This window comes from Ornithorhynchus anatinus, chromosome 12, assembly GCF_004115215.2.
Source record: "Ornithorhynchus anatinus isolate Pmale09 chromosome 12, mOrnAna1.pri.v4, whole genome shotgun sequence".
Lineage (NCBI taxonomy): Eukaryota > Metazoa > Chordata > Mammalia > Monotremata > Ornithorhynchidae > Ornithorhynchus > Ornithorhynchus anatinus.
In genome coordinates this window covers 58,276,103-58,292,178 of record NC_041739.1, presented here as the reverse complement: position 1 = coordinate 58,292,178, position 16,076 = coordinate 58,276,103, and the positions used below count along the sequence as shown (strand labels likewise).

General features: G+C 45.3%; 1 protein-coding gene across 2 annotated transcripts; it reads right to left on the bottom strand.

Annotated features, from left to right (window-relative positions):
- Positions 1–8,496: 8,496 nt before the first annotated feature.
- On the bottom strand, positions 8,497–16,076 carry PDCL2 (phosducin like 2). 2 transcript variants are annotated; one of them, XM_029076417.2, is made up of 6 exons: positions 15,975–16,076; positions 14,037–14,160; positions 13,437–13,527; positions 12,790–12,933; positions 10,167–10,375; positions 8,497–8,769 (listed from the first exon to the last, which is right to left on the bottom strand). In XM_029076417.2, the coding sequence occupies exons 2-6, from the start codon at positions 14,065–14,067 to the stop codon at positions 8,570–8,572; spliced, it is 675 nt and encodes a 224-aa protein (XP_028932250.1). In that variant the 5' UTR covers positions 14,068–14,160; positions 15,975–16,076; the 3' UTR covers positions 8,497–8,569. The 2 variants fall into 2 exon arrangements, with proteins under 2 accessions (XP_028932250.1, XP_028932249.1); XM_029076416.2 differs by having other exon boundaries at positions 14,037–14,157.

Genomic DNA, 16,076 nt, shown 5'->3' with positions numbered 1-16,076 from the left:
TCCTTCCCCTCCGCCATCGGCGGCGGGGACGGCGCATGCGCCTACCGCCCGCGGGCCCCTACCCCGGGGCCCACCCGCTCGGCCGCCGCCACTGCGCAGGCGTAGAAGGATGGAGCTCCCTTTTTTTTTTTGGAAAACTGGCAAATCGCCGGCCGACTGCGCGTGCGCCATCGCCCCCCGCACCCAACTGGCCTCTCCTTTGCGCATGCGTCCCTCGGGGGGGGGGGGTTCGGCCCAGCGGAGTCGCCCCTTTCCGCTGGCACCGCGCATGCGCGGGCAACGGGCCGCCCGCCTGTCAGGCGGGGAGGGACAGGCCAGGGGAAAGTGGCCACTGTTAGCCACCCCGCGGCTTCTCACTTGACATTCCCTTCTTAATCATGATAATTAGGGTTTCTGTAAAGCGCTTACTACGTGCCAGGAACTGAACGGAGCGCTGAGGGCGAGCCGAGCCATCCTATCCCTGGCCCACGTGGGGCTCACAGTCCCCAGCCCCATTTGACAGATGAGGGAACTGAGGCCCAGGGAAGGGACTTGCCCAAGATTATTATTATTAACAAAAATTATTACTAGAGTATTTTTCAAGCAAGCCCTCATGATGTGCCACGTGGGGCTCACCCTCTCCAGCCCCATTTGACAGATGAGGGAACTGAGACCCAGGGAAGGGACTTGCCCAAGATTATTATTAACAAAAATTATTACTATAGTATTCGTTAAGCACTTATTATGTACTACGTGGGGCTCACACTCTCCAGCCCCATTTGACAGATGATGGAACTCAAGTGACTTGCCCAAGATTATTATTAAAAAAATTATTACTACAGTATTTGTTAAGCACTTATTATGTGCCACGTGGGGCTCACACTCCCCAGCCCCATTTGACAGATGAGGGAACTGAGGCCCAGTGAAGGGACTTGCCCAAGATTATTATTATTAACAAAAATTATTACTATAATATTTGTTAAGCCCTTATGATGTGCCACGTCGGGCTCACCCTCTCCAGCCCCATTTGACAGATGAGGGAACTGAGGCCCAGTGAAGTGACTTGCCCAAGGTTATCATTAGTATTATTAATAACAATTATTACTGTAGTATTTGTCAAGCACTCATTATGTGCCAAGCACTGGGGTAGATACAAGGTTATCAGTTCGCCCCACTTGGGGCTCACAGTCTTGATCCCCATTTTCCAGATGAGGTAACTGAGGCCCAGAGAAGTTAATTTATTCATTCAATAGTATTTATTGAGCGTTTACTATGTGCAGAGCACTTTACTAAGCACTTGGAATGTACAAATCGGCAACAGATAGAGACAGCCCCTGCCCATTGACAGGTTTACAGTCTAATCGGGGGAGACAGACAGACCAAAACAATAGCAAAAAATAGAATCAAGGGGATGGACATATTAAAACAATAGCATGAAATGACTTACCCAAGGTCCCACAGCAGACAAGATTGTGAGCCCGTCAGTGGGTAGGGATTGTCTCTATCTGTTGCCGAATTGGACATTCCAAGCGCTTAGTACAGTGCTCCGCATATAGTAAGCCCTCAATAAATACGACTGAATGAATGAACAAGTGGCAGAGCCAGCATTAGAACCCATGACCCTCTGACTCCTGCTCTATCCACCACCCCACGCTGCTTCTCTACTTCTACGTCGCTTACTCGTGCACGAAGTATCTGTTTTTACTGTTGCCTCCATATCTCCCTCAGACTGTAAAGTCACTGAGGAGTGGGACGGTGTCTTTAACCTCAGAATCACTTAGAGCAGCGCTCAATAAATACGACTTGATCACTGAACCCAAGCTTCCCAGCCCCGGGGGATTTTAATCATTATTCTCCTTGGTGAGTCAAAGCCTACATTTCCTGGAAGTGCCTGCTGCAGGATCTTGAAGAGGTTCACCCTATGTCTGCTGTGTGACCTCGGGCAAGGGACTTCACTTTTCTGTGCTTCAGTTACTTCATATGTAAAATGAAGCCCCTGTTGGACAGGGACTGTGTTCATTCAATAGTATTTATTGAGCGTTTGCCATGTGTAGAGCACTGTACTAAGCGCTTGGACTGTGTCCATCTCGATTGGCTTGTATTCCCCCCAGTACTTAGTACAATGCCTGGCACGTAGAAAGCGCTTTACAAATACCACAATTATTATCATTATTATTACTATTATTATGCAGAGCAATCGTATTTATTGCGTGCTTTCTGAAAGCAGAGCACTGTACTAAGCGCTTGGGAGAGTACGATATAACAGATTTGGTAAATGTGTTCCCTGCCCTCATTGAGCTTACAGTCTAGAGGATCTCCTTGATTCCAATTTTGAGAGAGGGGGTGCGGCTTTGGTGGAGGCTGGGGGATTTTTCTGGGGTCTGTCCGAGTGCATGACCGGAGAAGAATGTTGAGCTCTTGGGTCTCTCATCCTGAGAGGATGAAAGCTCTGTCCAAGGGCTGGAGTAGGGGGCAGGCCATGTTCCCCTAAAAAGAATGTGATCTTTTTTTAAAAAAAAAGGTATTTATGTGCTTACAATGTGCCAGGAATTGTACTGGGCACAAACTAATCAGGTTGGACACAGTCTCTATCGCACACGGAGCTCACAGTTGAATCCCCATTTTACAGATGAGGTCACGGAAGCCCAGAGAAGTGAAGCGACTTTCCCAGACAAGTGGCGGAGCAGGAATTAGAACCCAGGTCTTTCTGACTCCCAGGCCTGTGCTCTATTCGCTAGGCCAAGCTGCTTGGCTGCTTCCCTTTCAACTCCATTTTACAATGTCAAGGCCTCCCACTTCCTGGATTTTTGGGGCACTGAGATGAAGTTTTTATCGTCCAGCATTCAGTTGCAGAAGTGCACCCCACTGTATTTGTTCCAGCTCCTGAATCTCTGCACATGCAGAAGATGTGCGTGCATGAGCAACATATTTTCCTGTGTGCAGAGAGCCCACGGATCCCTCAAAGAAAGCAAGGAAAGAGTGCTTCCTTACCTGTTCTCTTGGCGGGACCTAACAAGGCCCGACAGCGGGGGAGACTCCCTTACCTCCCTTAATGCTTTTATGCAGTTTAATCCCCCGTCTGTGAGTGGAAGACTCAAACTCAGTAATTTTCAAATTCAGTTGGGGTTTTCTGCACTTGTGAGAGTGTAGGTGTGAGGAACTAGACAGATGTTGGCCACGGGCCAATACATTTTCTCCTGTATTCACACAACTCTGCTTGGTACCCTTCTATTTCAACCTCTCTGTTATTATACCATAAGGTCCTCTATGAGGATAAACTTCCCATGGGGCTGAATGACGCTGTGGTTTTATGTTGTGAACCAGCATCTGCAAGGGATTAAAGATCTTTAAATTACCATTATTTATCTCAGGCAGGAATTAATCTTGACTACTGTGGAAGGCATGCTTCCTGACTTTAATGACAAGGGAGAACTGATCAATCTCCGCTAATGAATAGCCTAATTTTAAAACACATTCCATTTGGTGACTGCCCTTTTTTAAATAATAAAAAGGGCAACATTCCGAGTAAAACATACTTGGCACAATAAGACTCTAGGGTGAATCTGGAGATGAGTGTAGTCTAGATTTCTACTTTTTTGTGATTTTTCTTTTCTCTCTTACCTCCTTTTCACTTCTTCTAACCTCACCCATGGACTGCCATCCCTCATTTCCCAGCCTCTACCTATCACCTACATCCTCCCTGTCTCACATTTCCTTCAGATGAAAAAAAAAAAAAGATTTTCCAAAGATGAGATCAGGAGCATCGTACAGAACATTTTAAGAACCTGTCCACATCAGCGCTCAAAAACTTCCTTCAAGGAGAAGAACTGTCTGTGTGTTTAATTGAAGAGCCCAAAATCATTCTATAAAATGTTAAACCAAAATTCTTTCGTCCCTCAAACTAATCATAGTCAAAGGACAGATAATAGAGAGGTAGGGGGCAGGAGGAAGAAGCCCAGGGAGAGAAAAGGAGAAGTGTGAGCCAATAAAGTGGTGAATGCATTCAAGTTACACACCCTGTGCCCTTGGATATGATACGACTTTATCTTATATGATCTAGAGACTCTGTGCGTGTGCATACATACATGCGTAGCACAGGCAGACCTTTGCGTTCTGCCTTGGCCTTTTTAGCCAGATTCATCCCTCTAGGTGAATTTTACTTGCGATATCTTCTTTGGCCTTTTTAGCCAGATTCATCCCTCTAGGTGAATTTTACTTGCGATATCTTCTTTCAGCACAAAGGACAGAGGGGTCGGGGAATAAAATAAAGCAGCATGGCCTAGTGGATTAAAGCATGGGTCTGGGAGCCAGAGAACCTGGATTCTAACCGCGGCTCCGACACTTGCCTGCTGTGTGACCTTGGACAAGTCACTTTACTCCTCTGTGCCTCAGTTTCCTCAACTGCAAAACGGGGTTTCGATACCTGTTCTCCCTCCAACTTAAGACTGTGAGCTGCATGTGGAACAGGCACTGTACTGGGCCTGATTAACTTGTGTCTACCCAGAGCTTAGAGCAGTGCTTGGCACATAGTATGCACTTAATAAGTGCCATAAAAAAGAGGGGTGTGTGTGCTTGTGGGTATACACATATAAAAAGGAGAAAGATGGAGCATGAGCCTAATTCTTACCTAAACGTTAAGGACCTTTTAGGTACAGTATCTGTTTAAACTTGGGTTTGTGTTTTGCTTTGCGTTCAAACAATAGGACTCAGGTAATTAGCTGATAATAATAATAATAATGATTGTGGCATTTGTTAAGGGGAAACAGTGTGGCATGGTGGATAGAGCATGGGCCTGGGAGTCAGAAGGTCATGGGTTCTAATCTTGCCTCTGCCACTTGTCTGCTGTGGGACCTTGGACAAGTCACTTCATTTCTCTGGGCCTCAGTTATCTCATCTGCAAAATGGGGATCGAGACTGTGAGCCCTGCATGGGACAGGGACTGTGTGCATCCTGATTTGCTAGTAACCAATTCCACTGTTTAGTACAGTGCCTGGTGCAAAGTAAGTGCTTAACAAATACCATCACCATTATTATTATTATTTTTATTACTATGTGCCAAGCACTGCACTGAGAACTGGAGTAACCGAGACAATCAGGTCACCGCATCCATAGGGTGGAGGAAGAACAAGTATTGAATCCCCATTTTACAGATGAGCAACTTGGGCCCAGAGAAGTTGTCACTTTTCCCAGGTCACCCAGCAGGAACGTGGACGAGCCAGGATTAGAACTCAGCAACTCTGACTCCCAGGCCTGTGCTCTTTCCATTAGACCACACTGCTCCTCATCTGTTGACAGTTCTCAAATGCTTTTACAAAGAAACTAAATATGGGGAAATCCCTCAACAATACTGTGCAAGACTGTATGGGCCCACATAGCCATTTAGATGTATAGAAACCCTTGACTCGATATTATTATCATGATTAATAATAATGGTATTTGGTAAGCGGTTACTGTATGCCGGGCACTGTACTAAGCACTGGAGTGCATACAATCAAATCACATTGGACACAGTCCCTGTCCCTGTCCCTGTGAGCGCTCACTGTCTCAGATGAGGGAACTGAGGCAGGGAGAAGTTAAGAGCTCAAAATCACACAGCAGATGAGTGGCGGGGCTGGGATTAGAACCCAGGCCCTTCTGACTCCCAGGCCCGGGCTCTATCCACTAGGCCAATCTGCTTCTCTGCTGGCCTCTCTCTCCACCCCCTCTCATTCACTTGCCAATTTAGACGCTCACTGGATCTCATCATCACAATTCAATGGACTATTTCCAACTTCACTGCAAAATACCACTCTGACCATAACGTCCTACCACCACTTCAGTATTCACAACCCTAAGGCCTGGGAGTCAGAAGAGCACTGGGTTCTAATCCCGGCTCTGCCACTTGTCTGCTATGTGACCTGTGCAAGTCACTTCACTTCTCTGTGCCTCAGTTCCTTCACCGGCAAAATGGGGATTAGAACTAGGAGCCCCATGTGGGACATGGAGTGTGTCCAAACTGATTGGCTTGTATCTACAGCAGCACTTAGCAAAATACCTGATACATAATAAGTGCCGTAATGAATACCATAAAAATACTCAGTCAATCAAATTCACTGCGTGCTGTGTGCACAGCATTATACTAAATGCTCGGGAGAGTATAATATAACAGAGTTGGTAGATATTTTCTGCCCTAGACGAGCTCACAGTCAAGAGGTCTTGCAAAGCTCTTCACTCTCCATACAGACCCCTCTGCTCTCTAGACCCCCTCTCCCTCCATTTATTCATTCAAGTCTATTTATTGAGCACTTACTGTGTGCAGAGCACTGTACTTCCTGCGAGCAGAGGTTTGATTTAACCCAAGTCGCCATGCCCAGCTATCTCAGCTCTGTCCATTGCTAGCTGTGTGACCTTGGGCAAGTCACTTAATTTCTCTGGCCTCAATTTCCTCAACTACGAAAGGGGATTCAAGACCTCTTCCCTTTCTTACTTAAACTGAGTCCCCTGTGGGACTCTGTCAACCTGATTATCTTGTATCTACCCCACGCTTAGAACAGTGCTGAACACATCGTAAGCACTTAACAAATACTATAATATCAACAATCGCAATATGATCTTTTCAGGAAGAGCTCAATCGGCTGGCAGAATAAAGCTGATTCACTGAGGCCGAGCAGTAGATGGAGCTAAAGTTATAGAATTAGGGAAGTGGGAACCAGACGCCTGCCCATTTCTTTTTTTTGTCTCTGCATACTCTTTCCAGGTTGTTTTTTCCTTGAAGTACAGTAGACAGGAAACCTTGCACCTTTACTGGCAAAAAGATATTCAGAACCTGTTTCTTGAGGTTCATGTTCAGCTGAGAGGGAGAAGACAGAGGAAGATGGTTTATCAAAGGTGGGAGTAAAACAGGGAGAGGCAAAAAGACTTCACACAGTTCATTTCATTGTTCTTTGGGCCAAAACACTGTACTAAGCACCGTGGCATACACAAGACATTCAGAATGGACACAGTCCCTGTCCCACACATGATTCATACTTTAAGAAGTCGGGAGGACGGGGGTCTTTATCCCCATTTTACAGATGAGGAAATAGGCCCAGGGAAGTTAAGTTAGACCAGTGGCATCCCTGGGACTAGAACTCTAGCCCGTAAGCTTGTTGTGGGCGGGGAATGTGTCTGTTTATTGTTATATAATACTCTCCTGAGCACTCAGTACAGTGCTTTGCCCACATTAAGCGCTCAATAAATACGACCGAATGAATGAACCTAGGTCTCTTGACTCGTGGTCCCTTTAGGCCAGCCTGCCATGATGTGTGTTTTCACTCTGTGACTTAGAACACTACACAAAATTTGGGAGCCTCCTCCTCACCAAACGCCCCTAGATTGTGAGCTCGTTATGGGCAGGGAACATGGCTACCAAATCTGTTATATTCTGCTACTCTCCCGAGCCTTTAGTACAGTGCTCTCTGCATAAGTACACCGGATTGAAATACTCTTGATTGAAAACACCTCTGCCTGGATAGGACACAGAGAGGTGAAGAACTTGCTCACACTTGTGGCCTCTGCCCCAACAACAGTCCTGCAGGGAGTTTTACTCGGGGATGGTAAGCAGCGTGAAGCAGCGTGGCTCAGTGGAAAGAGCACGGGCTTTGGAGTCAGAGGTCATGGGTTCGAATCCCAGCTCTGCCACTTGTCAGCTGTGTGACTGTGGGCAAGTCACTTCACTTCTCGGTGCCTCAGTTACCTCATCTGTAAAATGGGGATTAAGACTGTGAGCCCCACATGGGACAACCTGATTCCCCTTTGTCTACCCCAGCGCTTAGAACGGTGCTCGGCACATAGTAAGCACTTAACAAATATCAACATTATTATTATTATTATTATGGTAACTCTCACCTTAGCTATTTCAGACTGTATTTTATGATTACAAGACAAAGACGTTTGCAAAGAGAATGGTCAAAGAAAAATCAGGGTTCCCTCTACACCTAAGTAGATAATGGGCAATAATAGTTGTGTTAAATAAGTACCTACTCCGTGCCACCCACTGGGGGAGAGTCAAAATAATCGCAACAGACATAGACCCTGGGCGACAATGGGTTCCCAGTCTAAGCAGAAGGGAAGGCAGCTATTTTATCCCCATTTTACAGATGAGCCAACTGAGGGAAAGAAAAGTTCAATGACTTGCCCATGATCAATCAGCAGGCGAGTGGTATAGCCAGCACTAGAACTCAGGTCTCCTGACTCCCAGTCCTCTGTTCTTTTCACAGTTCATGAATTAGATCAAATGACCATCAGGCCTCAAATGATCTTCAATTCAAACTTAATAAACTTTTCCTGCTCTTTGAGTCCTGGTGCAGGGAGATTCTCTTATTTGCTGAAGTAGGGAATGCCACTAGAAACATCAGGAAACCACCATAAATTGAACAGGACAATGAACAGCTTTCCTGGGGTGAAGAATTTTTGGGCCCTCCCCTATAGTAGTTTCATTAAGGTCAGTGACACTTAAAGTTGAACGTATAAATATGAAGACAAGAAATACAGCTCTACTTGCACTGATAAAACCTGGAGCTTGCTGTATCCAGGTGCACTTTTAATTTAGCATAATAAAACCACAAAGCATTTATTGAATATTTCTGCCAGAGTAACACTTGGTCTCATCTTCACTGCTTGAGCTGTTGCTGTCATCGTAAATAGAAGTGTTTCTAATTGAAGATGACACCTCTGCAATATCCTGTTGAAAGTTTTCTTTCAGATCCCTTTTGGGGTTTTCTTTCGAATCAGTTCGGATCGCTTCAACTTCTGCTAGTTTCCACTCAAGTTCTGTAACAACAAATGATAACTGCATATGTACATACCCAGATGAATAATATGCCCAGAAATAAACCAGATGAAAAATGCAATTAGAGGGTCAAAGATTACATTTTGCATGGGATGACATATCTAAGGCTACAGTGGAATTCAGCTGGGAAAAAATATACTGATCTTGCAGGAAGCAAGGAAATTATATGCCCAGATCCTCAGGATCAGAATAGCAGTTCAATTCCCACCTTACTTCATTAATGTACAATATTTGAAATCGTTATAGGCTTGTTTTTACTTCCATTTTTCCTACATAATTGTCTACTTTAAATTTCACTTTCTAGAGGGCATAAGCAACCAGGAAGCAGTAATCCACGTGTATGGCTGTAATTTAGGACAGAGACAGGGAAAAATGACCAAATTACAAGTTCCATTACATTGCTTCCAAGCAACCAGGAAGCAGTAATCCAAGTGTATGGCAGTGTAATTTAGGACAGAGACAGGGAAAAATGACCAAATTACAAGTTCCATTACCAACAGGCTCTCTCTACCCAGTCTAAAAGATAATCTAGATAATTTAGGAATGATTCAAATTGGCTGTTTCCCCAGCCCAGAATCATCAGATAATTGCTGATTCCTCTTCCATTTGGGCTGGCCTGCCCTAACTTGTGTTCGAGTTGTTATTATTAGTTAACACTTAATGAAAACCGATGGACTGGACACCCATATTGAATTTAAAATCCAAGCAGTCCTCTGCCCGATGAACTCATAGCTCCATTCAACTCCTACGGGGTCCCAGATGGCTCTCCAAGGGGTTAGGTATGGCTCTCCAATAATCCAGACGTGCCCATGCAGCTAAATTTATAATGAGAATAAAAACCAGGAAGAGGAGACGGAGAAAGAAGGAGAAAAGGAGAGGGGTCCTTTCTTTCCTCCCCCACTCTTCCTACCACTCCCAACTCCAACCTCCTCATCCTGATCAAATCACCGGCCGCTGCTGCTGGCCTCGGAGGAGCGCTGACAAAGCGATTGAATAAACAAGGAGGCTGGGTGAGTTGTTCATCCTGGCCCGGGAGCCCAATTGTCTTTGAAAAACTTCCAATAGAAACGACACCGTTGATTTTTCCAGCTAATCACACAACTGTCCAATAAATCAATTCAACCCGCCATATGGTTCGTTTTCAAGTACAGACCAGCATGGCAACATGTATATTTAGTGTAGTCATTTTCATCCTTATAGAAAAGGGTGGTGTTGTAAATCATTCTGGGGTCCCAAGGAGCATTATCGGACAGTAACGGAGACATTACTACATTAAAACAAAACCAACAACAACAAAATAGGCAGTACGTTTTCATTACACTCAAATGAAATGATATTTTAAAAACAATGTTTTCGCACACATTCTCATCAGCATTACCTTCTAGTTTGAGATTTATTCCTCCACATTCACTTATGCCAATGAACTTGCCTTTGATCTGACCATTTTTATATACAAAAATTGTGGGTAAGCAGGTGTCATGGTAGTGTTCAATACAGCTATCCACGATGGCTTTGAGAAATTTGGTTTCTGGAAACTTCCTCGCTAGGAGACTGAGATGCTGATTAAGCAGCAAACACATGGGGATGCTAAAAACGACAGATACCAAAGAACAACTCGGCATTATGCTAGAAAAGCGAAAACCTTGTGAAAACAAAGCTAGAAAAAGTTACATTAGCACCTAAAAAATGGAGAGAGCCTCTTTCCTTCTCTAAAGGGATTCCGTGTACTTCCAGTAAATCCCCGAAATGAACACCTCCGGATGGGGGAAGTTTACAGCCCCCACCTCAAAAAAAGTGGACACCAAGCTCCACAAGCCCCGCCACTGATGTTTCACACCTTCGCTGCAGGTAAATCAAATTCCTCTCTGCCAACAACACCACCTTCCCCCCTCCTGCTTTTTGGAAATTAGTGCCATGCGAGAACCACACCCATTCCCCTTTCCACTTGTCTCCCCATCTCTCCACCCACATCCCAGTGATTTGGAAAACCGCCCTGGGCACTGGCAGTGGGGATAGGCCATGTCTGTCTCCCCCGATTAGACTGTGAGCCCATCACTGGGCAGGGATTGCCTCTCTCTGTTGCCGAATTGTACATTCCAAGCGCTAATACAGTGCTCTGCGCATAGTAAGCGCTCAATAAATATTATTGAATGAATCAATGAATTAAGGGATTTGTTCAGCACTTACTAAGTGCCAGGCACTGTACTGAGTGCGGGTGTAGAGACGAGCAAATCGGGTTGGACACAGTCCCTGTCCTGCATGGGGTTCACAGTCTCCATCCCCAATTTACAGCTGGGGTAACTGAGGTCCAGAAAAGTGAAGTCACTTGCCCATAGTCACACAGCAGAAAGTGTAGAGCCGGGATTAGAATCCATGATCTTCTGACGCCCAGGCCTGTGCTCTATCTACTATGCCATGCTGCTTCTCAACTGGCTGGGTTTTCCCCACTCTCTCTCTCTCCCTGGCCAGCTCCAACTTTCTTTCCCAGCTGGATGTCCGAGCTCTGCGGTCCCCAGGGTCACCTTTCTGCCAACCCCATTCCGGAATCCCGCTTGGTTACTCTTCACTGCCTCCGAGGCTCTTCCAGTTTCCCTTCCCTCCAGGGGCAGTTCCAGCGGGGCCCAGTGATGCCACTATCCTTGTGCTTCTCTGCCGCTCCCTCCTCCACCTGGAAGCTTCCTGCTAGCCACTGGCCCTGGCTTGGTCAGCTCTTCAGGGCGAGGGACACTACCAGACTCCACAGCACCGGACTGGCCGCTTCGCTGGAGGCCAAGAGGCCAGAGGGGCCTGGGCTCCGTTTGCTGGAGAGGGGAGGGGGAAAGTTGGTCGCAGCCGATGGGTGGCCAAGTCCTTGAAACTCTCCTACTCCTGTTGGGTTTCCCTGAATTTGCAGAGGGCCTGACCTAGAGTGGTGCCCTCACCCTAGCGCATGGGACAGCTAGGAATCCCCAGGTCTTCCCCAAGCACCGGAGAGCATCAAGATGGGTGGCACATTTCACTAAGAACAGCGACAGATAAGGGTGCCAGGGACCGAGGAAGGCCTGGCAGGGCAGAAGGGAGGGAAAAGAAAATATTTTGGGAGATGTCGAGGTCTCCTGGCTTAATGAAATGCGTGGATGACTAGAAGCCAGGAGACTCAGGTTGTAGCCCCAGCTCTTCCACTGGCCTGCTGGGAGACCCCGGGCAAACCACTTAACCTTTCTGTGCTTCTGTTTCCTCAAATGTAATAATGATTGGAAGCCCCCATGTAGCACAGGGACTGGGTCCCCACCGATTAGATCGTATCTACCCCACGCTTAGCACATAGTGGCCACTTGACAATATCGGAGTTATTAAGTGGAAGTTCTCTTACCTCTGTGGGGCTGCCACTGAGCCAGCTGGCTGAAAAGCAAAGCTGTGCTCTGTGCCAATTAGAGCTTCGGCTTGGGGCCAGGAGAGGAGGGGTACAGTGGAAGGAGAGGGATGTCATGGATCTGGCGGCCCATTAAAACTGTGGGGTTTGATCCTGGGCTGCTTCTGGGTCCGGATCACTCATCTTCCAACAAACATTCTGCAACTTGGCCTCAGAAGCCCCGCTCAAGGCGTGCGTTCAGGCTACACCTCTGGTTTCTCAAAAACAGCACCCCGTTGTCTGACATTCTGCTTTTTCTGCCACATTTAACACCCGTTAGGTTTCAACTCGTGAGGTGACTGAAAAGAGTCTCAGGAAACAATCTGCTGGGCTTTTTGTTTCTATTTTTTTTCCACTGATAAACCTATAGGTTCTAAATTTGCATCTGCCCTTCAAAAAAATCTATCACAAAACATTTCGCTTATGGGCAGGAATTTCAACATGGATTGTCAATAGTAAAGTTAGGGTTTTTGTTAATAAGCAAATAGATCTTTCTTAAAACACAATACGTACCTAAATCTCAAATAAATTAATTTCATGTTCCCATCCTCGTGTTCCCTCGAGAAGCAAAGTAGGAGGAGTCAGTGAATATCAATAGAATAACGATTACCTTGTCCGATACAGATGAATCACAACCCACAGATCACTTTCGGCATTTGTGACTTCTCTGACGTACTGATTGCCTGAAATCTCTCTCAGTTCCCCAAATTTTTGCCTTTTCTGAAGAGCTTTCCACTCTTGCATCCTTCTTTGTCTAATGAACCAATGGAAGTGTGAAGCAACTATTACAATCTTGTTCGGAAGATAATTTGACTTCATGACTAAGCATTTCAAAAAATAAGTAGGAACTGATCTGATCTTACCAGGCCTGGCTACATTTTAACCTGCATTTATGTTAAGATGGTGCGCCGTGTCAAAAAGCACTTTCATGATGAAGAAAACAGCATGTTTTTTTGAGGAATAAAAGCATTTGGGCCCCAGGATAACAAAACAACTGCCTTATGACGGTGATTAGACATATGACGGTGAGCAGGTTTTCCGTTTCCACTAAGGGAGGGCAAACTGAAGAACAGAGGAATGGATATCAAATGCAGCAGGAGAGATTTTAACGAGAAGATGAAGCTAGGAAGATAAGTACTAGAAGTACTGCACTGGGCCTTAAGGGTTTGCTTAGATTTGCCTTTCACTCCCTCCTTAGATCTGCCTGAAAACCAGCCTAGGTTCTACTGTAAAGACAGATAGAGAGCCTTACTGTACCTATACACTTCAAGTGCTTTCATATCTTCCTCATCAAATTCATCTTCCGCTTCTTCTAACTGCGTTAAGGACATTCTTTCGTAGGGTTTAACTGGATGCGTGACAAGTCAATAGAAAACAGGTTAATCCCAAATAGACCAAGATGGATCCAAATCTCACCCCCATCCCACGGCAAGCACGCGGTGGTATTAGGTGCAGGAACGAGTGCCCAAAGGGGCATAACTCTAATCTGCCAGACCTGCTTTTCCCTGCTCCACCCAGTCTAAAAAATGCTTCAGGTCATTCCTGTCCCATAACCATGGATGGCTAATGCGACCCATATTTGGGAGAAAAGATCACATCTGAATAATAAGCTCAAAACATATGGAATGATCATAATGACTTGGTATCTGAGTAGAATTAAGTTCTTTTTAGGGAATTTACAGAGTATTCCTCCAAATTAGAGGAAACCCTATTTCTTTCATCTCAAAGGAAACATTGTTGAAGTGAATATGTCTGCTGGGTCTCCCTGATTGGGGGGGGGGGGGGGGGAGGGTGTTGTAGGAAAGACAACTCTCACGGTCTAAGGGAACACTGGGCGTTCAAGCAATTCAACTGTACCCATTGCTTCCTTCTGTAAACGTAAAACCATTTCTTCAATTTCATCCTTTGGTTCTTCTTTAGGGGGAAGGATTCCAAAGTTTCTTAATACATCGTTCCACTCTGTGTCTTCATTGGGATCCTACTTTGAAAATGAAAAAACTATCACTTCATTGATCCGGGGTAGATTAAGACTTTCTCCCCCATGGAACTCAGCTGAGTTAAAACTATCAAAGAAGTACTCTTTTTAGCAATAGTTAAAGCATAATTTTAGTATTTTAAATGCTTTACTAATCAAAAATAGGGGTTCTGTTCACATGTATTCTCTGTAAATGTCAATTAGCACACAAAAATATCTTACCCCTAATAGTACTTATTTTTAAAGTACACAAACTAATTTTCTTTACAATTTCACAGCAAGAAAAATGAAATTCATTGATAGTGATACTATCAGTTGGTACTTCCAATAACACCCCTCTAACCCCCTCCTGCCCAAACTATGTTGTATTCCTTTTCCATTTCTTCTAAATTCTCTTCCCCTCCCACCAAGCAAACCCAACCTTGTTTCTAATCAACCATAGCTTTACAAGATAACAGTAATAATTTTGGAATTTACTAGACACATACTATGGGCTAAGCACAGGGAGAGATCCAAGCTAATTGGGTCAAACACCTGTCCCTGTCCCTTCAAGGCTCACAATCAAAAAGGATCGTTAGCACCATTTTACAAATAATAATAATAATAATAATGATGGCATTTGTTAAGTGCTTACTATGTGTGAAGCATTGTTCTAAGTGCTGGGGGTGGATACAAGATGATTCATTCATTCAATAGTATTTATTGAGCGCTTACTATGTGCAGAGCACTGTACTAAGCGCTTGGGGATGAACAAGTCAGCAACAGATAGAGACAGTCCCTGCCGTTTGACGGGCTTACAGTCTAATCGGGGGAGACGGACAGACAAGAAAAATGGCACTAAACAGCGTCAAGGGGAAGAACATCTCGTAAAAAATGATGATCAGGTTGTCCCAAGTGGGGCTCACAGTCTTAATCCCCATTTTTCAAATGAGGTAACTGAGGCACAGAGAAGTTAAGTGACTTGCCCAAAGTCACACAGCTGAAAAGCGGCAGAGCCAGGTTTAGAAACCATGACCTCTAACTCCCAAGCCCATGCTCTTTCCACTGAGCAACACTGCTTAGTGACAAGAGCCAGGGCATGGGAGTCAGAAAGTCATGGGTTCTAATCCCGGCTCTGCCACTTGTCTGCTGTGTGGCCATGGGCAAGTCACTTCACTTCTTGGGGCCTCAGTTACCTCATCTGGAAAATGGGGATAAAGACTGTGAGCCCCATGTGAGACAGGGACTGTGTCCAACCTGATTAACTTGTATCTACCCCAGTGTTTGGAACAGTGCTTGGCACATAATAAGTGCTTAACAAATATCATATTATTGTTATTATTATAGAGGGGAAGAAAAACTCCAACAAACACTACAACTCTAATTCTTTCATTTTATTATTATTAGTCAGGGCAGCGTTAGGGTCCCAGGGAGTTAGATGGGTGAATCCCATTCTTCAATTAAATAACAATAATAATAATTATGGTATTTGTTAAGCAGTTACTATGAGCCAGGCATTGTACTAAGTACAGGGGTGGACACAAGAAAAGTGGGTTGGACACAGTCCTTGACCCATGTGGTGCTCCCAGTCTCAATTCCCATTTGGCAGATGAGGGTACTGAGGCTCAGAGAGGTGAAGTTATTCAACTAAGGTCACGCAGCAAATGGAATTAGAACCCATGACCTTCTAATTAGAACCCATTAAAAACGAAATACCCCCCTTTTCCTTGTTCCCCTTCCCTCATACCTCACCCCAAAGGGGACCAACCCTCCTTCCCCCCCAAACCCCAGAGAATGTGGGGCGAGACTGGTCCTTGTCTACTCCAGGCCAGGGCTGTCACCTGCATCGTCCCGGTCCCTGACAAGAAGGGTCTCCAGCCGCCCCTTCCCCGCTGGATCTGTCTCTCAGGGTGGGGAAATGGCGAGGTTGGAACCGTTTAGAA

Coding starts and splice junctions, on each gene's coding strand:
- PDCL2 (XM_029076416.2), bottom strand. Junction 13,528..14,036: donor TTTACAGAAGGAAGCAATGG/GTACAGTTGAAT, acceptor TCACGCATCCAG/TTAAACCCTACGAAAGAATG. Junction 10,376..12,789: donor ATTCATCTGTATCGGACAAG/GTAATCGTTATT, acceptor TGTCGTTTTTAG/CATCCCCATGTGTTTGCTGC.